At 41.5% G+C, this 23,965-nt stretch overlaps 1 protein-coding gene across 1 annotated transcript in view; it reads left to right on the plus strand.

Moving 5' to 3' along the window:
• The window catches only part of NUP107 (nucleoporin 107), a 54,983-nt gene that overhangs the window by 19,126 nt on the left and 11,892 nt on the right, over positions 1-23,965 (plus strand). The window contains exons 10-23 of the mRNA XM_088452484.1: positions 1,747-1,835; positions 2,312-2,387; positions 3,273-3,386; positions 6,659-6,749; positions 6,882-6,958; positions 10,766-10,825; positions 13,152-13,297; positions 13,377-13,425; positions 13,830-13,899; positions 14,157-14,275; positions 21,751-21,789; positions 22,661-22,811; positions 23,009-23,121; positions 23,845-23,947. Coding sequence (XP_088308610.1) covers positions 1,747-1,835; positions 2,312-2,387; positions 3,273-3,386; positions 6,659-6,749; positions 6,882-6,958; positions 10,766-10,825; positions 13,152-13,297; positions 13,377-13,425; positions 13,830-13,899; positions 14,157-14,275; positions 21,751-21,789; positions 22,661-22,811; positions 23,009-23,121; positions 23,845-23,947 — 1,297 coding nt within the window. The remainder of the gene's footprint in view (positions 1-1,746; positions 1,836-2,311; positions 2,388-3,272; positions 3,387-6,658; positions 6,750-6,881; positions 6,959-10,765; positions 10,826-13,151; positions 13,298-13,376; positions 13,426-13,829; positions 13,900-14,156; positions 14,276-21,750; positions 21,790-22,660; positions 22,812-23,008; positions 23,122-23,844; positions 23,948-23,965) is intronic.

Genomic DNA, 23,965 nt, shown 5'->3' on the forward strand with positions numbered 1-23,965 from the left:
TTTTGCAATCAATAGGTCATCCTAATCTCATTTACCCAAGATTGTGTTGTACACCTCTCCAGATGAAGAGGAGTGTAAAACTAGGGATGAGACCAAATATCTTTTTAGCCACTCCCTCAGAATGAGTTGCTTTTCACTGTTGCTGAGGATGCATAGCTCGCTCCTCTGATGGTTGAGGAACAAACAGGTGCCATCTGTCTTGCCAAATGGAATTGGACAACTGTGACAGCAAAGCCAAGCCTTTTGAGCTTTTGCGCTGCTGGTCATTGCTGGTTTCAGGGTCTAGAGTTAAAGTTGCTCTTAAACACCCAAGTTCAGGAACCACTTTTCTTGTGGAGAGGGGTCCATAACAATTCAGTCAAGCAATGGCAAAATGGTACTTTAGGGATGCACAAATAGCAATGAAGGAGGCCACTCGGATCATGCACTGGATAAAGCAAAATATTCAGGCCAAATAGGCAGTCTCTTACCATAGGTGGAATTGCTTGGAGGACGCCATGCATCCAGGAGAATGGTCTCTCAAACAGGGCATTTTTCAGTGGTTAAGGGCAGATGGAGTCAGCATAATAGCAAAGACTAGCTCCATCAGTGTAACAGTTGCAGCTGTGATTCTTAAGTTGAAGGGTTACTCTGGCAGGCTGATCAGATACTAGAAAACTTATTTTGTGAAACTTATCATCAGGTCTAGATGACCTATAGTTTGTGGTTTGAGAATATGAAGTTTCCAACAACTACTTTCCCCTTGGCCCATTTATTACTGTTCCGATAGTATGACTAGGATAATCATTTGAAACTGAGTACCCTAAAGGTTCAGATTTCTGCACTCTGTTTCCTCCAGAAGAAGCTAATGCTTTTACTAGAGATCCAGAGTTTTGTACAGGAAGTGACTTATTTGAGACCACCATTAACTGCTCCTTCAGTCCCTAGGGACTTGAATTTAGTGTTAAAGAAAATCACAAGAAGTTAATTTTAAACTATTGGAAGCAATGATCTCAAGTTTCTCACACTGTATTCATTCTGCTCATTTCCATGGCCTGGAGGATGTTGGCACTAGGGGCTCTTTCAGTACATGATTGGGATTCTGACATAATGTCAGGAAGATGTATCCTTACTTGTGTAACTTGGACAGTGAGAGATGTATTATTACAGCACCTTAAGCAATAAATAGATAGTCTTTAGCACAGTATCAGTATAGTAAGATCTTAAATTGTAGCTCTTGGGTCTGTGTTGAGGTTTTGTATGTAGAAAGGGTGTGTTTGGATGCACACTATGTTTTGTCTATTGTATATAATTTACCAATGTATATGAAGTTCACTTATACCTCTTTTACACCAAAGCCCCAGGTCTGACCCGGGATTTGGAACACGTTTCCAACCCATAGAGAGACCCCTTTTACACTGCGGCCCCGACCAGGGCTTTGTCTGGGCCGACATCGTTCACACCGGAGCAGGGTCTGCACAGACCCGGCGCAGAAGAACAGCGTTTAATGGTTCGATCCTTTTACAGTGACACAAATCCTGGGTTGATGCGCGTACATGTGCAAAAGCGTGGGATTATCATGTCGATGTAAAAGCTGCATAAGTGTGATTTATATGCTTCTGTTTTGCCAGTTTGTCAGCATTGTCTTTGCTTCAATAACAAAACAAAACTGTAGCTCTTGTACTTTTGATTCCATCATGAATCAGATTTTCTTTTGTGCTATTTGAAATTGGCTTCTGGAAAGAAAACATATTTTTTTACTTTTAGCTCGTAGTAGATTGGCTGGAAAGCATTGCCAAGGATGATGTTGGTGACTTCTCTGAAAACATTGAGTTTTATGCTAAAGCAGTATACTGGTATGTAATAAAATGAATAACTACTTAGGGGGGTTTTGTAATTTATAAAAAAAAAAAATTGGGGGGGGAGGGGTGTCACAAATTTTAATGCTGAAGATGCAATGAAAATCTTAGTCACAATCGTTCTATTGGACTGCCTAGACTTCAGTGGTATGTGCGTTTTCAGATTACAATCTAAAATGAAAACATCCCTAAGATTATACAATGTGTTTAGAAATTTCACTCTCTAAATTATGAGTGTGGTTAATGAGTAAATGTGGGACAGCAATTCCAAATTGGCTTTACTAAAATGAGTACATGACAAATAGCATGTCTTAGTTTTGTGTGTCTAACAATTAATGTAATAGTTTGCAATAATACGTTAATAAATATTGATTGTGTGTCCGGTGAGTAAGTAAAATATTTTCTTTTGGAAATAAATGAGCTATAACACTTGGTCACAGAAAATAAGATCAATCTATTTTTTTTCCTGCTAGGGAAAATACTCTACACACGTTGAAACAGAGAAGTTTTTCAGCATTAGGCAGTAGTCGGCCATTGGTGTCTGAACTGGTACGTATAAACTATAAGAGTGTAGTGTTCACGCTTAGGCAGTCGGCTGGAGGCCTGTTGGAAAAAAGCACTTTAGCACATGTTGAAGACGCCCCTGGAAAAAGGGGTTGTGGCCTTAAGACGTGCGCCCTTTTCATCACTGTAGGTGGAGTGCCCAGGACTCGTAGAGATGCTGGGCTACCTCTGAGCTCTACCCACAGTGTGAATAGATGCCATGCGCACAGCTTCTATTCACTGGCCAGTGATTCTTTTACCGGAACTTCCCCTCCCCCCGCAGGGCACTGCGGCCCTCGGTTGGGGACAACTGTTTCAGCAGGGAGCTGCCATTACAGTAGGGCGCATTTTAGCGCTTTCAGAACAGACAGGGCGCGACGCTTAGACAGCCTAGTGGGAAAATGATGTATAAAACTGACTAAAGGATTTTGAACAAATTTCTGTTTATATGGTTTGAACAGTAAATTAATGTATATGGAACTAATCTAACTTTTTTTAGAACAGCTAATGCAAAAGTCTTTGGACACGTATAACTGGGGCATACTAAAAATATTGCAAATGACAATGTAAATTGTTTTGTTTTTTTCTCCCAGCAATATGTTAGCTCCTGTATCAGTCTGCCTGTCTCCATTGAACCACCCCATATCTGTTGCCTCATTCTACCAGTGTTGTCCAATCCCATACTGTCACTCTTTTTAATTACTTTTTAGCTTTTTTGTGCAAATTTTAATCGTATTATAGAAGATAATACTGGGTTTATAGCTGTACTGCTAAAAAAAAAAACAAAAAAAAAAAAACCGAGGGGCTTATAATCGATTATTTCACATATGGGAATATTCAGATTAAATGTCTTTCATCAAAAATATCCTTTCTTTATTTGACTCGCTGAAGGATCCTGATGCACCTATTAGACAGAAACTTCCCTTGGATGATCTTGATCGTGAAGATGATATCAGACTTCTGAAATACCTTTTTGCTTTGATCAGAGCTGGAATGACTGATGAGGTAAAATCTATTGTAGATGTCAGTTCTCGAATAGCAGAAACCATCACCTGACCTGGCTTTATCTGTGAGATGATAATGGTCTTCCAAATTTAGCTTAAACTTTTGATTTGAATGACCTGAACCCTGATTGTCAATCAGAAAGAAAGTGCTGGTCTCAGGAGCTCCTTGCGGTGTCCTGTGTGTTCAGGCTGATGTCTTGTTACTAATCTTAAATGGTGCTCCAACCAATCAGCTCTTAACTGTCATGTGTTTGATAAATGACAGGAGCTGATCGGTTGGAGCACCGTTTAAAATTAGTAACGAGTGATGACAAGGATATCACTCAGTGATAAATGAGGCCCTTAGTAATTATTAAAGTCACAGATAGAGGTCAAAATTGAATAGTAGAGGTTGTTGTGGAAAAAATCACACAGGAATCTTTTTATTACTTAACCCAGATGTTCCCAATCTCCACCATTACAGTACATGTTTTAAAACTATCTATGCTTGAGTGCAGATGACTAAATTAGTACCTCAGTCAATTGGATTTAACTATGTATAGTAACAATTTTGGAAGAAAAGTAGCAAAATCAAAGGGCGTGAGGGGAGGGGGGGAAGGAGGAATTGAAGGTAGCGAAGAGGCTTTGCGGCTTGGAGAGATGAGGGATTTCAAGTAAGACTGTTATAAGAGTGCAATAAAATCAATGTTATATTTCTATAAGAGCATACTGTTGGGTCTAGAAATAGGATTAATCATTTTATAAAAATAGTAAAAAAAATACTTGGCAAACAGAAACACAATCTATTAAAGAAACAAAAAAACAAATACAAGGTAACCTATGTATAGATCAGGCGCAAAGTGAACACAATTAAAATATGGTTAATTAACAGCTGTAATGCAGCTCTCACTTAAAGTGCTGGGAACACTTGTATAGCTATACAAAACTAGTAAAATACAGAACAAGGGAGCGCATATAGAATAAAACAAATTTTGTTTAATATAACATGAAAAAAAATCAATATTAGATAATAAAACAATAAAAGAAATAGAAACAATGTCTATAGACAATAAATGTCACTGATTGGTCTCAAGTTTCCGGCATAGAATTGACATTTAGATAGTCAGATGTTCCAATTAGTATTATATTGTGGCAAAAGTGCCAAATAGTTCACGTGCTCACTCTCCAAGGACTTAATCTCACCACCAATGTTGATGCCTAGCAATGTTTATCACAAAAAAGCTGTGGTGGGAGAATGGCCTCTGTGTATTACACTCCCCGGCTGAATACAATGTAGCCGCAGTCTTGGAAGAAACACATCCACGGCCTAATGTAATGTGGAGGGAGACTCAGCTTATGCTGTGAGCAGACATGCACAGTTCAGCGTATAAGGTATCTCACCAATCACAAGTTAAATGTCCAGCAGCCAGTATTAATGTCCAAAACAGAGCTTAATGCATTTCTCCGTTATTTATATCCAACGGTTTCATCAGAAGGTGAATATACATAACGGAGAAATGCAATATTAAAGAAACACCAGTTCCAATCAATCACAGTTGATTGCCGTGGATAATTTTATATAATACAAACAAAATCCCCAGCCACTTAGCTAAGTGAACAAAGCATGCCTTTTTACTGGTATATACAGTATTTAGAAAAATGCATCCCTGCTAGTTGGGTAGGATCATTTTAGTACAGCATATATTGATAATGAGTAGTATATTTTAATATATCACATGCTGGTCTGTAGCGGGTCTCGCTTGCAACTGTGTCACTACTCCTGCAATGATCCTTGGACCAACATGTCCACACACACACAGGAGAGCTCTTATCAACATACAGATGTGTCCACATACATCTATCCTCCATGCGCTACAAGTCACGACACACAACGCGAGAGCTCCGTGTGCCTCGGTAACGCCGAGCATCTTACGTGCGGCTTTTTACCTTCACATGCGTCTTATTCCCACAGTCTTGCACACTCAGCTTCTGCTGATTAAAATGATATGCAGCATGCCTATGTTCTGTGTGCATCTGTGGGTGTATCTGCATGTGAAATGCTACATTCGTGTCAGCGGCTGTAACACTTAAGTAGTGTTTCGCATGCAGACGCACAGAGAACACAGGCATGCCACATATCATTTTAATCAGCAGAAGCTGCTTGTGCTAGCTATTCGCATCACTGTGTGAATAAGATGCATTTAAAGCTAAAAAGTTACACGAAGGACACTCGGCGCTACCGAGCCACGCCATGGCGCGAATAGAAGGGCTGTTTAACGCGCAAGGAGGCTAGATGTATGAGGACACATCTGTAGTTCCTAACCAGTCACAATACATATTTTCTCCTTCCCACACAAACCGTCGCTCCAATCAGCTGTGACAAATGTTTTCCAAACAGCAATGGCTCCCAACTTCTATTTTTAATATAAACTAATTTTTGTAATATTCAGCCCGTGGAATTGCCACTGCGCTGTCTGATTTACTATACAGTATTTCCTTATTGCTGTACAAGCATTCTTATTGCTGAGAGCTATGTTGGGTTTGTGGTGCTGGGTTTTCTAATTATTTACTATCCATTTTAGAAGTATGACGAATCCATGGATTTGATATAAATAATAGATCTTGTTTTGGTTTGATGAGTCATATCAGAGTGTATTTATAATCAGGAACTTGAATCTGGACAGTTATGCAGCTGCTTTGATTTGAAAAAGTGGACTTTTAAATGCCAATTTTGAGAATGAGATCTATTGTTTAATATCATTTTGAAAGGAAGCACTAAGGTGTATGGCTCATAATATACGTCAAAAACTTTACCAATTCCTGTACTATGACTTATTGACCACAGCCGTCCGTGTAACTGCCCAACGGACAGCTGGCCTAATGCTAGCTCCTGGTTCTTCCACTTTCCCAGCCAGGATTCACCACTCTACGCATTTTGATTTTCAGCTCTCTGTTCCATAATTCTTACTTTTTTTTAAATTAGAAACCAAGTAGCGATTTAATGCATCTATGATTGTATGTACAATTTGGCTCATTTAAAAAACAAAATTCATATATGGAAGAAAATCTTTACGTATTTGTTTTCATAAAAATTTTTTTAGATTTCTGGTTTGCAGTGTTTATTTTTATTAACACAGGCTCAGAGCAGGTATTTGTGATCGGTGTTACAAGAGCTGAGTTTGTGTTACTAGACGTTCACTTATGTCTGAATATATAATATATGTGGAGTATAATATGTTTATTGCCTTTTAGTGAATAGGTGGTGTAGTAACTACTTTATCATGTTTGTGTCAGGCACAACGCTTATGTAAGAGATGTGGTCAAGCCTGGAGAGCAGCGACATTGGAAGGATGGAAACTTTATCATGACCCTAATATAAATGGAGGTAAGCTGTTCCAATAGGCCTAACTGTTGCTTCAGTCCTTTGATACTGATCACCTCTGTGTACTGTAAAGTTGTGCTAGATTTAGTTATGGAGCAATTTCCTCAGTTTCGCTAACAATTGCTTGTCATGTAGGCGGTGAGTTGCAGCCGGTGGAAGGTAACCCACAACGCTGTGTCTGGAAGGCTTGCTGCTGGCGTATGGCAGATGATGTAAGTTGTCACTATAGATACTTGTTACAGGACTTCTTCCAAGTGTTACAAAAAATAAAAACATCATCAGTGCTATGTTAGCACTTGAACATCCCAGAGACGGATGGTTGTGTAGGGGAGACATGCAGCGGGTCTCTCCTGTTTGTTAGCAATATTAGATACATGTACGCCCTTAGCTTCTGTTAAATCCAGTGTACACTAGTAATATTGGCAAAAGAAGAGACCCATCAAGGCAAATCCATGTCATTCTTGCTTGGAAGCTAATATCCCTGCATATTTTTGTCTAATTTTATACTACATCATATTTGGAGGTTATTAATTGAAACAATAACAATAATAATTACTTAGCTTGCTTTGGGAACAAAAAAGTTCCACAAGATGGTACATAAATAACCAAAGGGGATACAGGCTTTAGACAGTGGGTATAGGCTGGAGTAGGAGTCCAGGCACCAAACAGTTATTAATTTTCCTCCCAGCAGCCCAGGCTCCTTCTCCCCCATACCCAACCCCAGGCAGGCAAGTCATAGTTTAGTGCCTGCAGGAGCGGGCATGGTTTAAACAAGAGGCTGCTTTATGCAGCTTCATCTGTTATTTTCTTTAATTTTTTTTATTTTTACTTCTAGAGTGGGCAGCGTTAGGCTTCCCACAGGACGCCCGCACTGCCGCCCAAAAAAGAACCCTGCGGGGGCCGCAGTGCTGGTGACTGAGTTAGCATCTTTGGGTGGGCCCTCATCAACACACTGGGGGAGCCAAAGACTGATAATGCACGGGGACAAGTAAGAGCAGGGAGCCACATGGTAGCTGCGTTCACCAGCGGTGCAGGAGACCACCGGCGGTGCTGACAGTGGGGGTCCTGGCCGCCTGGTACCTCCACTAGACCAACAGGGTAGCAGGCAATAGGGCACTTCTTAGGAGATGACCATTGTCCTGGGGGTCAATGTCAGAAGGGGGAGGTAGGCACTTCCCGTTAGCTTCTCCCCCGCCCCTTGGCGTGTCACTTCACAGAGCCTTCAAGCTATAGGCTATTCCACCCCTCCTCCCACACACTGCTGCAGCCAGTCTCAGGAGAGTAGTATCAGGCTCCTGGTCTCACTGTATACCTCCTCCTCAGTGGTAAGGTTATACAGATAGCTCCTTTCTGCTGAGTGGGGCTTGGATTGTTGAGCACTTACTGCCCATTTTTATCTGCATTGAATCTATTTCTCCTGTTCTCTTATTCTATTCTGTCTATCCTTTTATGCTGTGGAGATAGCTTAAAGTGCTAATTGCTGCAGGGTTTAGTAATACCCTCTTCTGTAAAGCCTCACTTATTGTGGTGCGGTCACATTCATTGCACTTCCCCTTATTGCACACAATAGGTTACCTAGCTGGTATGCGGGGACTGCCCTGGATTGCTGTACTGTGTCTTTCAAGAGCAGGGATGGGGGTGCTTCTGTGTTGTGTAACTGCGGGACTTGTACCACCTGTAGTTTCTCCTCAGGCTCTGGGCCAGCCTTTCTCGAGGTCCCAGGGTTACTCATCCAAGGGTTCCAAGCCCCAAGCTAAACAACCCAGGACTACCAGATGCCCTGCCACCAAGCCTGCCACTTGACAGGGCAAGCCTCCACCTGGGGGATCCTAGCGTGGTAGGCCGACTTCTGCTGTTCTCCGAGAGCTGTATGGCAACCACGTCGGACGCGTGGGTGCGAGGTATTATCTCCCTGGGCTACACCGTAACCTTTTGGGGAACCAATTTTTTTCGACAGGTTTTTAGATTAATACAGGCAAAGTAGAAGCACTGCGGAGTCTGTTCCCTCCCTCCTGGCCTCCACAGTAAATGCTCCAGTTCCTCTGTCTCAAAGAGGCAAGGGCTTTTATGCCAAACTCTTCTTGAGAAGAGTCCAGAAGCCAAGCGGTTCCTGCTGGCCAACCCTCAACCTGAAGACCCTCAACAAGTTCTTGTGGGTCCACTTGGAGTCTCTACTTTCCATCCTTCTGGTGCTGGAGCCAGGGGATGGGTGACATCCAGGATGCTTATGTGCATGTTCCTGTCTGGCTCAGTAACCAGCGCTTCCTCCAGGAGGAACTTTTCCAATTTCAAGCATTGCCCTATGTCCTCATGAAAGTCACGGCGGTCATGGCAGCTTATTTGCGATGCAGGGGTATCGGGATTCTACCTTATCTAGACGACATTCTGATCCTTACCTGGTCACCGGAAGTCCTAGGGGACACATCCATCTCCCGACAGATCTCCTTCAGTCCCACGGATGGATCATTAATTGTAAGAAATCCTCCCTGACTCAGTGGGTCTTCCTCCTGACAGAAAAGCTTCAGGACCCATAGACCAGGATTTGCAGGTTCTTAAGTCATCGCCGAGTGTCAATACACTCCTGTATGCAGATCCTGGGCTTTCTAGTCTCCACCTTCGAGTATGCCCAGTTTCACTCCCGGCCTCTTCTGATGGAGGTTTTGACTAGGTGGAACAAGACCCCATCAGCAGTTCAAGACCCAAACTATCATTCTCTCTTAGGAGGTCCGGCTCTCCCTCTTATGGTAGCTCCAGACGTTTCACTTAGACAAGGGCCGTCCCTTTTGGATTCAGAACTGGGTCCTCCTCACCAACGCAAGTCTTTGCAGGTGGGGGGCAGTAACCTGTCAACAGACCTTTCAGGGTCGGTAGACTGCTTCAGAGAGCCGGCTATCAATCAATCTTGTGGAAATCCAAGCGGTTTTCAAGAGCTTTGTGCCTAGCTCTGCTGCTCCTCCAGCATTTTCCGGTTCTGTTACAAGCCGTCGCCTATATGAACCATCAACCACAAGCTACTGAGGTACTGCTCACACACCAAGAATATGGGAGCCCTTCTGGTGGATGCCTTAGCGGTTAGATGGACTTCCCATCTTATGTACATTTTTCTTCCGATCCTGCAGATCCTCCGCAAGTTGGAAGGTAGCACCGTGATCCTGGTAGCTCCTGATTGACCGCGCCGAGCTCGGTAGCGGATCTCCTAGGTCTCTCCATCAACACTCCGTTGCATCTTCCTCTGCGGCCGGTTCTTCTATTTCCAGTCCCATACTTCCATCCTGATCTGGCCTGTCTTGCTTTGACGTGGTGGCCCTTGAGACATCTGTCCTAGAGCTAAGGGATCCTCTAGATCAGTCGTTTGTACCATGCTGAATGCCTGTAAACCACCAAAATGTCACTGCGTCTGGCTGGCTTACTTTGCATGGTGTTCAGCCAGGGGGTTAACTCCAAATCATTTTGAGATTCACATGTCCTTTCCTTTCAGTAGGCGGGTTTGGACTAGGGTCTCCACCTCACTTCTTTGAAGGTGCAGGTTTGTGTCCTATTCCAGAGGCAGATTGCTCTAATGCCTGATGTACAGACTTTTCTGCAGGGTGTCCTCAATGTTTAGCCTCCGTTTGTTTCTCTCCTGTCAGTCTCTTCTGGGTATGTGAACCTGTGTGTGTCGAGGTTTTTTTATTTTTTTTTTATTTATATTTTTTTTTAAATCACTCCTGTCTTGGGCTTGCTAACTAAACTGGCCTGCTGGGGGTGGGAAGGGAAGGAGGAGCCTGGGCTGCTAGGAGAAAAAGATTAACTGTTTGGTGCCAGGACTCCTCCAGCCTATACCAACTGTCTGAAAACCTGTGTCCCCTATGGATATCGAAGAAAATAATTTAACCAGGTAAGAACATCTTTTTTCTGTTTTTGCTTATTTTCAGTCCTTTTAATACAGTTGTTGAAGCAAAATCCAGTGCTGTGTCCAGTTTTGAATCAGACTTACATTGTTTATTTAATTAAAAAGTGATTGTATCTTTTTGTTCCAGGAGCAGTTCAGTAGATACGAAAGAGCGATCTATGCCACTCTGAGTGGGAATCTTAAGCAGGTGTGGTTTTCAAATTCCCATTTTTACAAGGGGTAACGTGTGTATAAACATATAGCGCCATAGTTTATGCTACACTTTGCAAGAGACAATACAGTAAATTCTAGTGTCATACTATAAATGCAAACACATTTTGAGACTAGAGAGCTTACATTCTAATTACGATACATATAGGGATAAGAAGGAGAGGAGTACTTGCAGTAGATGGCTCTATCTGGCTACAGAAGTTGCTGGGTATGACTGTTGTGCCTTTTAGTCTGGGATTAAAAGTGAGAAGAGAATGTACATAACTATTGTGCTGACACTTGGAATACATTAAGTGAAAGAGTGAGAGGTGTTTATTGAGAGAGAGAGAGAGAGAGAGAGAGAGAGAGAGAGCTATAGAAGTTTATTAGTGGTTTATTCAGGATATGGTGGGCTTGGTATAAAAGATGAACAGGAATTAGACAACAGATATTATACAGCGAATACAGTAGGTCGACACAAAAATAGTCTGTTAATATATTTATTCTAACCCAAACCGTCCCTTCTAGTGCCTAACCCCAAAACCCCCCAAAAAATGTGACAAGCATTTTTGTGTCGACCTTTTATCCATGTTGACCTTTACTGTGTCAACCTTTTGTCCCTCTCCACCTATTGCCTGTCTAACATCTATTGTCTATCTAGACATTGTCGACCTTTTTACTGTCTATTGACTGGAAGCCAAATATGATTAGGGACATGGCGAGAAAGTAAAATCTGTAGGGAGAGGCAGATAAGTGTAGGGCCTTGGCTTTAAGCAGCAGTGCTTTGTACTTGAACATTATACAAGCCAAAATAGGGATTTAACTAGGATGTGTGTTGGGACTGAGTGGGAAGAACATTGGTTCTCAAACTCTGTCCTCAGGACCCCACACAGGTCACGTTTTTCAGATAACCCAGCAGGTGCACAGCTGTATTCATTACTCACTGACACATTTTAAAAGATCCACAGGTTGAGCTAATTCTTTCACTTGTGATTCTGAGTAGACCTGCAAAACATGCACTGTTTGGGGTCCTGAGGACCAAGTTTGAGAATCTATGGGGAAGAACATGAAATAATTCTCACTGCAGAATTGAGGGTAGATTGCAGTCGAGAACGATGGGATGTAGAGATGCCTGTTGTTAGTAGGTTACAGTCCTCCACACAGGAGGATAAAGGTATGAATTAGTTTGCCCATGTAATGAACAAAAGTGTAGATCTTGCTCACATTACAGTGGAAATGCTTCAATTTTATTCCATAAATGAATTTTTTTTCAGAAAAAGAGAGGAAAGAATCAAACTTCACATCTATATATCATGCTTGATCAAAGTGTGATTGTTCCATTGACTAAGATATTGAAGCTTAGAGATGGGCCACATTTCAGAGGAGTCATTTTAGACCCATTACATTTGACCTGTTGTAGTACTATTAAAACGTAATGTATAGTTTAGTAACATGCTGACCACCACTATTGCTGAGATCATGTCCTGCAGTGCGGAATGGCAGGCAGTATGGAAACTAGCCCTGCATCATAGAAATTTATGGCAGTAACTTGCAGTGCTGGGACACAAGCCCGCGTAAACACTTGCCGATATTTTGAATGATTGAACGATATTATCGTTCAGTTGTTCACAATAACGGAAAGCGTGTGTTCTAAAAACGACCAGCGATGCCCTCTCCCGCTGGTTGTTTACGATATCCCCAGTCGGCTGTACATGTCGCCCAATCTGGGTATATAAAAAGCGATGCCATGCTACTGAATGCAGCATTGCCCCCGCTCCCCCCCCCCTGCCGTCGCTGGTCGGCACCGGCAAGTGTGTATACACTTGCTGATGCCGGCACCCCTCCCGGGCCCGCCGATGACTATATCGCCACATGCACACATCATCTAGTGTGTATGCAGCAATAGGTGTGTGTCCTGGCACCGTCAGTAGTAGCATGATGAGAGTATGTCCACTGACTGGTTCTGGATAGAATATTTGACCAAGAGCTGTAAATATGAATTCATATTTATATTCTGTGTGCAATTTTATTCAGCCTCTTTAAATGTATACCTTTTGTGAATTAGATTTGAAAAGAATTGTGCAACAGCTTTTACAAACATAACCATTTACATCTAGGGATAAGGTAAACAGTTCCCAATGATCAGGTCCAGTTTGAGATACTTTGCTAACCATGTCCTTATCCTATACTAGATGGGATGCATTTCTATTCCCCAGTCATTTCACTCAAATAGAATGACCGAAGAGCTGTTTTGAATATAACGTTAAGCATTCTTTATATGAACACTGCTGAATTGAAACTGATGGAGTGTCTCTGGCTTCCAGCTCCTTCCTGTATGTGAAACTTGGGAAGATTCAGTTTGGGCACACTTCCGGGTAATGGTGGACAGTCTGGTTGAGCAGGAGATCAAAGCCTCATTTATTTTCTCCACAGAAGAAGACGAGCTGCCTCGAGAATACTTGGAAGCAAAGTAAGATGAGCTGTGCCTGTCAGGCTTAGCCGCTACTCCACATGATTTATTATAATGTATGTTTGTTTTTGTTTTCTAGTTGGACTTTAGAGAGAGTCTTTGAGGAGCTTCAGGCTACTGATAAAAAGGTGTGTAGTTTAATTCCATTTTACAGATTTGGCATGTTTCTTTTTAAATTGTTGAAGCCAAGTTCCACATGATGTATTCATGTATGATAATGGCACTGTTTTGGCTTAACCTTGTGCTACCACAATTGAGATACAGAGGTAGGTCCTCATGCACCATCTCACGAACCCCTAACCCTCATTTCAAGCTAATGATCCAGCTTGAATTGCTATAACCTTATCATCCATTTTAATTCAATAGTACCAGGTAGAGTTATGAGCAAATGGTTGAAATGATGGGCAGTGTGACTTGTGCTTATTTGTACCAGGCATGTAAAGGATCGTGCTTATTTGTACCAGACATGTAAAGGTTCCTTGCTCCTCAAATCCATTATTATTGCACATGCTATAACAACCATCCTTTTCAGAGGGTGTTGGAAGAAAATGAAGAACATTATCATATAATTCAGAAGTTTATTATCCTCGGGGACGTAGATGGTAAGTGCCTTTTGATGCTAGTGTGGTGTTTTTTGTCGGGGAAGACGGGTATGTCTATTTAGGTGATTTTAAATGTGTGTGGGGTGTAACATTTTGAAAATTAATTTTATATGGGGTATCATGTGGGACACAAACAATCTCTTGTAGGAACTACCACACCATACGCCCTTTTATTGCTTTGGGTAATGTTATATTGTTATGGCCCTGTGTTTTGCCCCGATGTGGCCCTGTTTAAGTGGTGAATATTTTTGTTCTAGGTTTAATGGAGGAGTTCAGCGAATGGTTGTCAAAAAAGAAGTCTTTGCTTCTTGGTCACTTACTGCGTTTCATGACCCACCTCATATTATTTTTCCGAACGCTAGGACTGCAAACTAAGGTAACCGTAAGGTTTCCCCAGAAATATTGTACAAAAAAAGGTACGAGGAGTCTTACATCATTTTATTGTAATTACATTTCTTCTTCAGGTTCCATAGGGTCCACAGGAACTACCTTGGGGTATGTGGTTGGAGTGATCCAGACACAAAACAGTCAAAACGCTTTCAGCTCCCAGAATGCCCTGGTCCTCCTCCACATATACCCCAGCCACAGGCATTCAGTTTTTCGTTTGGTGCTGCAGGAATCAGACGCACCTTTATAACCGGGGTACTGCTCAGGCAGTCCCAAGCTTTAAAATAAAAATAAAAAATAAAATTAGAGTTAGCAGTGCTGAGCATTTTAATAATACGCATGCACAGCAACTCGGACTACCTTCGTCAACACCAGTAATGTCCCTGGTGATTTCGGCGGCTCACAGCAGAGCTTGCAAGCGGTGACGCTGGGGGCCCAGACTACAACTATAAAAATCTGCTAAAATCACTTTTTTTTTTTTTGTGTGTGTTTTGTTCCTACAGTATTATTAACCTCAATAACAATAAGTTCCACTCGTTTCCAGTCAATTTTGGCCACCTCACAATATTGTTTTCATCCAGCTTAGGCCCAAAATTTGCAAAATTGGCTGACTAAGCTAAGTGGCAGCACAAACACGTGGCAGTTCAACTTGCAACATGGCACATCAGCAACCAAATTTTTTTATTATTCAAGAGGCCTGAGGGAGTTGGATTATATATGTAGTTGAAGGCAAGGACAGGAAGGGTTGATTGGTAGTAAATTTAATTACATTTTTTGATTCCGAAGTAAATTGATGAGGGGAGGCATTTACAAAAAATATTTTACTCATTCACATCAGTCCTTGCCCCGGAAGCATCCTTGAGCGCCATACCTGCTGCTCGGAGTGGATTTTCATCCCAGAAGGGGACCATCAAGACTACTAGTAGTGCTTTCCAAAACAATTGACTGTTAAATAATCCTTTGCAAAGATTCCACTTGAAAAGCATTTCCCAACCTGTACAGGGACATTAAAAAAACATAGTTAGTGGCCTCCAAACTGTCGTCGTACCCACTGTCCACAAGCCGAACAGAGTAAATGCAAGATTTAAGGTTTAGGTCTTACGTTGTCTTCCTTGAGAATCCTTGAGCGCTATGCCTGCTGCTGCTGGGTGTGGATTTTCATCCCAGAAGGGACAAAGACGTTGTTTCTTTCTTCCCAACGGAGACAGAACTGAAGAGATGTAAAGAGCTGTTAGTAAGCAAATTGTCAGCTCAAGTGGCACGTGATACAGCGATGGCTTCTTCGGTTTCTCCAGCAAGTGCATCTGCCGAGAAAAAACTGAACTTTCAATACACCCACTGGTGATGCAGTTGAGTCAACACAACCAAGTTTTAACTTTTGACATCTGGTTGGGTTAGAATTGCCTACAATTAATTACACCTCTACCGTGACTCCATCTGATATAGTCACCATTCAAAAAATGATGGAGGTTTATTTAAAAAAATTTCATGATCCCATCCAAATAGGCATGTCAGACAGTCTGTTTGACTACTGTAAAATTGTTTCTCTGCGCTCAATCCACCAAATTGTCAATTCTATTTGAGCTGCTGCTTCTAATGATAGGTGCGTTCTAAAAATGCACCCAAAATAAAATGACAAACCAAAAATAGTAGGAAGAAGTGGTGCTCAAATAATGAACTGCTATAGATATAAATGCTTAAATATATAATGGACTGTTAGTCTCTAATATACAGTCAGGTGTATTAATATTGGGACATTGACAGAATTTTCATGTTTTGGCCTCTATTCACCACTACAATGGCTTTGAAATGAAACAAACAAGATGTGCTTTAACGGCAGACTTTCAGATTTAATTTGAGGGTAATTACATCCAAATCTGGATAACGGTGTAGGAATTACAACGGTTTCTATATGTGCCTCCCACTTTTTAAGGGGCCGAAAGTAATGGGACAAATTAAACATTCCTAAATCTACCTTTCACTTTTTAATTCTTTGTTGCAAATCCCATGCAGGCAATTACAGCCTGAAGTCTGGAACGCATAGACATCACCAGACGCTGGGTTTCATCCCTGGTGATGCTCTGCCAGGCCTCTACTGCAAATGTCTTCAGTTCCTGCTTATTCTTGGGGCATTTTCCCTTCAGTTTTGTCTTCATCAAGTGAAATGCATGCTCAATCGGATTCAGGTCAGGGGATTGACTTGGCTATTGCATAACATTCCACTTTTTAGCCTTAAATAACTCTTTGGTTGCTTTTGCAGTATGCTTCGGGTCATTGTCCATCTGCACTGTGAAGCGCCGTCCAATGAGTTCTGAAGCATTTGACTGAATATGAGCATATAATATTGCCCGAAACACTTCAGAATTCATTCTGCTGCTTTTGTCAGCAGTCACATCATCAATAAATACAAGGGAACCAGTTCCATTGGCAGCCATACATGCCCACGCCATGATACTACCACCACCATGCTTCACTGATGAGGTGGTATGTTTTGGATCGTGAGCAGTTCCATTTCTTCTCCATACTCTTCTCTTCCCATCACTCTGGTACAAGTTGATCTTTGTCTAATCTGTCCATAGGATGTTCCAGAACTGTAATGGCTTTTTTGGATGTTGTTTGGCAAACTCTAATCTGGTCTTCCTGTTTTTGAGGCTCACCAATGGTTTACCCTTGGTGGTGAACCCTCTAAATTCACTCTTGTGAAGTCTTCTCTTGATTGTTGACTTTGACACATATACACCTACCTCCTGGAGAGTGTTCTTGATTTGGCCAACTGTTGTGAAGGGGTTTTTCTTCACCAGGGAAATAATTCTTCTAGCATCCACCACAGTTGTTTTCCGTGGTCTTCCGGGTCTTTTGGGGGTTGCTGAGCTCTCCGGTGCGTTCTTTCTTTTTAAGAATGTTCCAAACAGTTGATTTGGCCACACTTAATGTTTTTTCTATCTCTCTGATGGGTTTGTTTTGATTTTTCAGCCTAATGATGGCTTGCTTCACTGATAGTGACAGCTCTTTGGATCTCATATTGGAAGTCGACAGCAACTGATTCCAAATGCAAATGTTACACCTAGAATCAACTCCATACCTTTTACCTGCTTAATTGATAATGAAATAACGAGGGAATAGCCCACATCTGTCCATGAAATAGCTTTTGAGTTGATAGTCCCATTACTTTTGGCCCCTTAAAAAGTGGGAGGCACATATAGAAACTGTTGTAATTCCTACACCGTTCGCCTGTTTTGGATGTAATTACCCTCAAATTAAATCTGAAAGTCTGCAGTTAAAGCACATCTTGTTTGTTTCATTTCAAAGCCATTGTGGTGGTGAATAGAGGCCAAAATATGAAAATTCTGTCAATGTCCCAATATTTATGCACCTGACTGTATATAAATTTGGACTTATTTACTAACCGTGATAAATTGGACTGAGACCACTAACTTATAGAGAAGAGACAATAACTGAGAATATTATTACAATAACTATCAAGACATTGTGGCTGGATTACTACCGAATGGATACATATTAATCTAATAGAGATGTCAGCTTTATATCTATAGCGGTTTTTACTCTTGTATACATATTAATTTTTATTAATTTTATGCGCTTTTTTATGTAAAGTGTATAATTTATGGGAAATATTAATCCATGTTAATAAAAAAAAAAAATTTCTGGTGTCGCAAATCTAAAATCTTGTGAAGTTCATTATTTGAGCAGCGATTCTTCCTACTATTTTTCATTTGACTACTGGCAGGAAAAAAAAAAGTTATTTGGAGGCCCTTGCACAAACTGGCTTTGCTTTGCTTGAGCTGCCCACCCTCCAGTGTGTACTCAAAGTGTTTTCCGCACAGCCGGGAACCTTGTCAGTGATCGGCCTATGAGACTACTTCCCCAAAATGTGGAAAAGATGATGTCCATCAAAATGAACTACAAATTCTACGAGAAAGACCTTTACTGTCAATTGCGTGCAAAAATTGCAGAGGCACCTGTAATGGTGGATTCCAGCGGGGACAAATTAATGTGTGACGATGATGTATACACTGATAAGGGTGAGGAATCTGATCACTATGGCGACAACATCTTGCCTCTGTAAAGCCAGTTTGTGCACGTAGAGATCATTGCCAGCAATGTCAGCTGCCCATTTGTAGCTTGTTTTGTGGGGGCCCAAACAAACCAATCGCTTCATGATCGAGGATATTGTTGATGAAGGCGTTGGTGGTGAAGATGGCAGGTGCTTGGATCTAGCAGAGAGAAAGGAGCTAGCTGACACTGGGCTGCTTGTTACTTTTTTATCCAAAGTTTCTGAATTTTGCATAAACGTGGATGTGCTGCAGATGATGTAACAGGGTGAAGATTCCTAGATGGTTAAGGTCCCTATCTCTACTAATTTTGGCTTTACAAATGGTACAGATACCTTCACAACTGTTGTCAGGATTTGGGTTAAAATAATTCCACACCCAAGATGTGGCTTTTCTGGTCTTATGCCCAGGCATCACCCCAGCCAATAACCCCAGTTTATATAATTACCCCAGCCTATACCATCACCCCAGATTATACCAGCACCCAAGCCTATATCGTCATCCCATCCTGTGTTGTGTATAAATTACAGCTGCGCTCCCTGTTAGATTGGGGATTAATTTTCCACTTTAGTGGATGTGAGCTCCATTTTTTTAAACCATATCCTTTATTTTCATCTTTTGAAAATATGTTTGTGAATCTCAGCTGATGCGTTTGTGATGTCATTATGTTTAATATATTATGCACATTATTTAGCACTTTGTTTGGTCTTGTAGTCGGCCTGTAGACTAATAATTTATTCATGATTGAGGAAATAAGTGAAAAGTTGCATTTTTTTTTTTATTGCTAACTTTGTGTTAATAAATTGTAAAGTTTCCACTTGGTGTCACAAATTAATTTACGTGTTTTATATTACACTGTGGTTCCACCAACAGTGTCACAATATTTTTTACGAATACACTGTGTTTTCCACTTAGTACACTGCGCTATTACTTAGTGTCACAAACAAATGCATGAATATTACACTGCGGTCTGACAGGCAGCGTCCACAGTAAAAAAAAAAAAAAAAAAACATAATAGTACACTGGGGTACAGCAGAAAAAATATATATTTTTTAAAATTAATTTTATTAGCGTTTATTTTTTTTATACACTGGGCACCCCTGGATGGACACGGCACATCCGTTCACTACACTCTCCACAGCTGGAGTGAAAATGTTGCTGATTATAGGGACTTTAATATAATCCAAAACCCGCAAGAATCCGACAGCGGGAGGACGACGTTTTGAGATTCGAGTCAGGTGTGAAAACCCGAGCTGGACTCTGTTCTCACCACAGATCTGCAAATTCGGGTGGTTCCGGTTCTCTGAGAACCGTACCCGCTCATCTCTAATTTTTTCCAGCTGACCATTGCCTGTCTACAGGAGCACTGCTGGATAATCAATTGGAAAAAGTCTTCCCTTTCTTCAACACAGCGGGTGGTACATCTGGGAGCACTACTGGATTCCCTGGCACAAAGGATCTATCTGCCAGTGTACAAGATTTCTGCTCTACAATTGTGCGTGCGCAAATTGCTCCACAATCGAAGAGTATTAGTTCACTCAGCGATGCAGGTCCTGAGGTCCATGGTATCCCGTAGAGAGTATGATCCTAACGTTTTTATGGTCTCCCGAGTTCTTGCTTTTCTCAAGGCTGGATTAGACCTCGGTCTCCGCCTGGCCACTTTGAGAGTTCAGGTTTCTGTGCTGTCAGTTTGGTTTCATCGTAGAATCGCTCCCCTGACGGATATTAGAATGTTTTTTTAGGGTGTTCTCCACCTTCAACCACCTTTTGTCCCTCTGGTGGCACCGTGGGATTATTCCTTGGTACTCAGGGCTCTACAGGCTCCTCCCTTTGAACCCTTGGATACAGTGGACCTCAAGTGGTTGACAGTGAAGACACTTTTTCTCCTCGCTATCTCCTCAGCTTGCAGTGTCTCTGATTTGACCGCAGTTTCTCGTCGCTCCCCATTTTTGATTTTTTTGCCAGGATACAGGTGTCCTTCGTACACAGGCGGGTTATCTTCCAAAAGTAGTATCCCGTTTTCATTTGAATGAGGAAATTGTAGTTCCAGCCTTCCAGTCTTCAGAAGTGTCCGTAGGTGAAGCTTTCCTGGATGTTGTAACAAGTCCTCCGTATATACGTGGACCGTTCCATCAGGAAATCAGATGCGCTGTTTGTGTTATATGGTTTTCACAATTGAGGCTGGCCAGCTAACAAGCAGACTCTGGCTCGGTGGTTGCGTATGACTATATCTCAGGTTTATACGCAGGCTGATCTCCCTCTTCCAAACAGCACATTCGACACTGTCTGTGGAACCATCGTGGTCGTTTAGACATGGCGCCTCTGCTGAACAAGTGTGCAAGGCAGCCACTTGGCCTTCTGTCCACACTTACAAATTTTATGCATTTGATACTTTTGCCTCTCAGGATGCTTCCTTTGGGCGGCGGATTCTCCTCTCTGCTCAGGAGCGCCCCCACCCTTAAGGGAACTGCTTTAGGACATCCCCAAGGTAGTCCCTCTGGACCCTATGGAACTGAAGAAGAAAATAAGAGTTATGGTAGACTTACTTTTGTTTACTCTTTTTCTTCGAGGTCCACAGGGCACCCACTCTGACGCACCTGGCTTCAGTTGGCATTTGTTCCTTTTTGTCACTGATTCCCTCATCTTTCTGAGAGTGTGTCTAGTGTAAATTTTACTTCTCTACTTCTCCTGCCTTGGGCTTATTTACAAACTGAATGGCTGGGGGCGGGGTATATGCATGAGGAGGACCAGGGCATTCTGGGAGCTGAAAGCGTTTCGACTGTTTGGTGCCTGAATCACTCCAACCACATACCCCAAGGTAGTTCCTGTGGTCCCTATGGACCTCGAAGAAAGAGTAAACAAAGGTAAGTCTACCATATTTCTTATTTTTCACATCTGGATGTACATCTGTGCCTCAGCATGTTGTGAGGTACTATAAATCTACATGCTGTCCATATGGCCTACTCTCTGCTTACTGCGCTCATCAGCTAGTGTGATCATGTTTCTACAGTCTCCCATGGTGCAATACAAATAACCAGTTAAATATCACATTTTTGGGCTGATACATGTATGTTCCCTATAAAGCACCAATTCACCTCTACACTCCCCTGTCACTAGCTTATGGAAGATGAAACAGGAAAAAAAAAAGGCGAATGTCTATTTTATATAACAAGCAAGCTACATTTTCCCTCACACGTGCCCAACACCAGTAACAACCACATCTTATATCAATTGCCATTGTGTTCTCTGAGGTGTTTGTACACATCCTTTGGTGTGACATTCATCCAATGTTATTTACTATGAACATTTTATATTGCCGTAACCCATTTACTGTAGTTATGTTCCTTAATATGTGGCTCTATAGCTAATGTATATATTATCTTATGTTTAGGAAGAAGTGTCTGTGGAAGTGTTAAAGACTTACATACAGGTGAGCTTTTGTTTCGGTGGTATAGGCTAGTATATTGTGTCCCCTTTGGTGTAATTGGTGTTACACAATGTGAAGATATAATTTTTCTTTTTATTGATTTGGAGTCGCTCAACAGGAGGTACGGTTTTCCTTTTCCTATCTCATATGCTCAACCACGATTCAACTCCAATGATAGCTGCCTGTAATGTGGTGCAATGACAACAACTATTTGAGATCAGGAATAGCTACAGTGACATTGCAGCTCTCCAATGTAGGGATGTCTATTCTAACAATAAATCTGTGGGGATTACATTCTTTTATGCATACCATAATAACAGTGGTGCCTTTTGGCTTAATAAAGCAAACGCTATGATGCTCCTCATTTGTCAAATGATTTGTCCTTGAGAGAATGAGCACATTCAGGGCCCCATTTATCAACGAGTGATATTCTTATCACTTGTTGCTAATCTTAAATGGTGCTCCAACCAATGAGCTCCTAACTTATTTTTCAAACACATGCCAGGAGCTGATTGGATGGAGCACCATTTAATGTTAGTAATGATCAGTGGCGGCTCCAGAGGTGGGGCTTCAGTGCAGTTCAAAATTCAAATAGGGGAGCCATACCAACTGCCATTTCAAATGCTGCCAAACATCACTGGCTGGGACTCACTGGCAGTTGGTGTGACTCCCCTATTTGAATTTTGGACTGTGCTGCAGCCCCACCTCTGGAGCTGCCACTGGTAATGAGTAATGACTAGAATATCACTCGTTGATAAAATAAGTCCCTTAGTGAGGCACAGAACAAAAAGCTTTGTTTATTGTTTGAGCATGGATTAATGTAATGCTAAATAACAGTGTTCATTTGGCTTGCTTTTCTCTCTTTATACTCCAGATACTTGTGAAGGAGAAGCAAATTACTTTGATTGCTTTCTATGTCAGCCATCTGCCACAAGACCTGGGTATCTCTCAGTATGCGGAGTTTCTAGAGCACGTGACTGAAGCAGAGCAGCGGCATCAGTGCCTGGAGCTCGCTAAGGAAGCAGGTTGTTGCAATATATCACACAATACATTTTATTGTGTTTGTCACAATACATCAAATATGTTTAGCAAAACAAGACAAATCCAATGTAGCAATTGGTGTACGGCTCTTTCTATGAATTATGAGAGTACTGCTTTGTGTTCTGTTTAATCTCTATTTTATGTTTTTCCCATCTGACCTATTTTATGTTGTTATTTGAAGGTTTGGATATTGCAGCAATAACTAAGACTGTGGTTGAAAACACACGAAGAAGAGATGGTGGTGTATTAACTCCTCATGACTTTGCGCCAGCTGTGGATTCTGCCATTAATGAGGTCAGGACATGACTACCGCGAATTACTGCTGCCACTATTGTACTGAATGACACCATACATAACCGAATGCTTATTCCATATCTATGTTAAATTGTATCTGCCTAGTTCTCTGGTTCCTGTTGAAATTTCTGAAAATTCCTTTGGCTACTGTTTAAGATGGCAGTGTGCAGTATTAATATAGTACATCCAAGAGGACCATTTCCATGGTTCCATCCCCCTCTGTGTTTTGAAATGAGTTTACATGTAGCATTATGTAGTTACATAGGAGAATGCAGAGTTGTATAAAAAAGTTTCCTATAACCTCAAAAGTCTGAAAATAGACAAATCTTTGTCTTAAAACTGGGTCTGGCAGAAGCCTGACTGCTTCATGCTCCCCAAAAATAACCAGGTCCACAAAAGTTTGATCATGCCACATTCACTGTTTATTGTGTCAATTAAACAAATTAGTTGTGCATTAAATTGTCTAGAAATATTTTTACGCTTGTATGCTTTGTACATTGTGTTAATGTGCCTTCACACAGTGATTGAGTACAGTTTGACTAGGGGCATGTAAATGATAGCAAACCACTATAATCTGGTATTTCCAGAGTATTCGTATAATAGATAGTATGGACAGTGAACTTAAAAGGATTGTGCAATTTCCACAGTAAATGTCTTTGTAGAAATGTTGTTTTGCTTTTCTAATCAGCCCATCCATTACTAATCTAATCTTCCTGACTACAGGAGGACCGTGCAAGGATTGACGTGATAGACTGGCTGGTGTTTGATCCTGCACAGAGAGCTGAAGCTCTAAAGCAGAGCAATGCTATCATCAGGACATTTCTGGGTATGGTTTCTTCTGTGT

Source organism: Taudactylus pleione, unplaced genomic scaffold (assembly GCF_031769625.1).
Source record: "Taudactylus pleione unplaced genomic scaffold, aTauple2 ptg000038l, whole genome shotgun sequence".
In the NCBI taxonomy this organism is placed as follows: domain Eukaryota; kingdom Metazoa; phylum Chordata; class Amphibia; order Anura; family Myobatrachidae; genus Taudactylus; species Taudactylus pleione.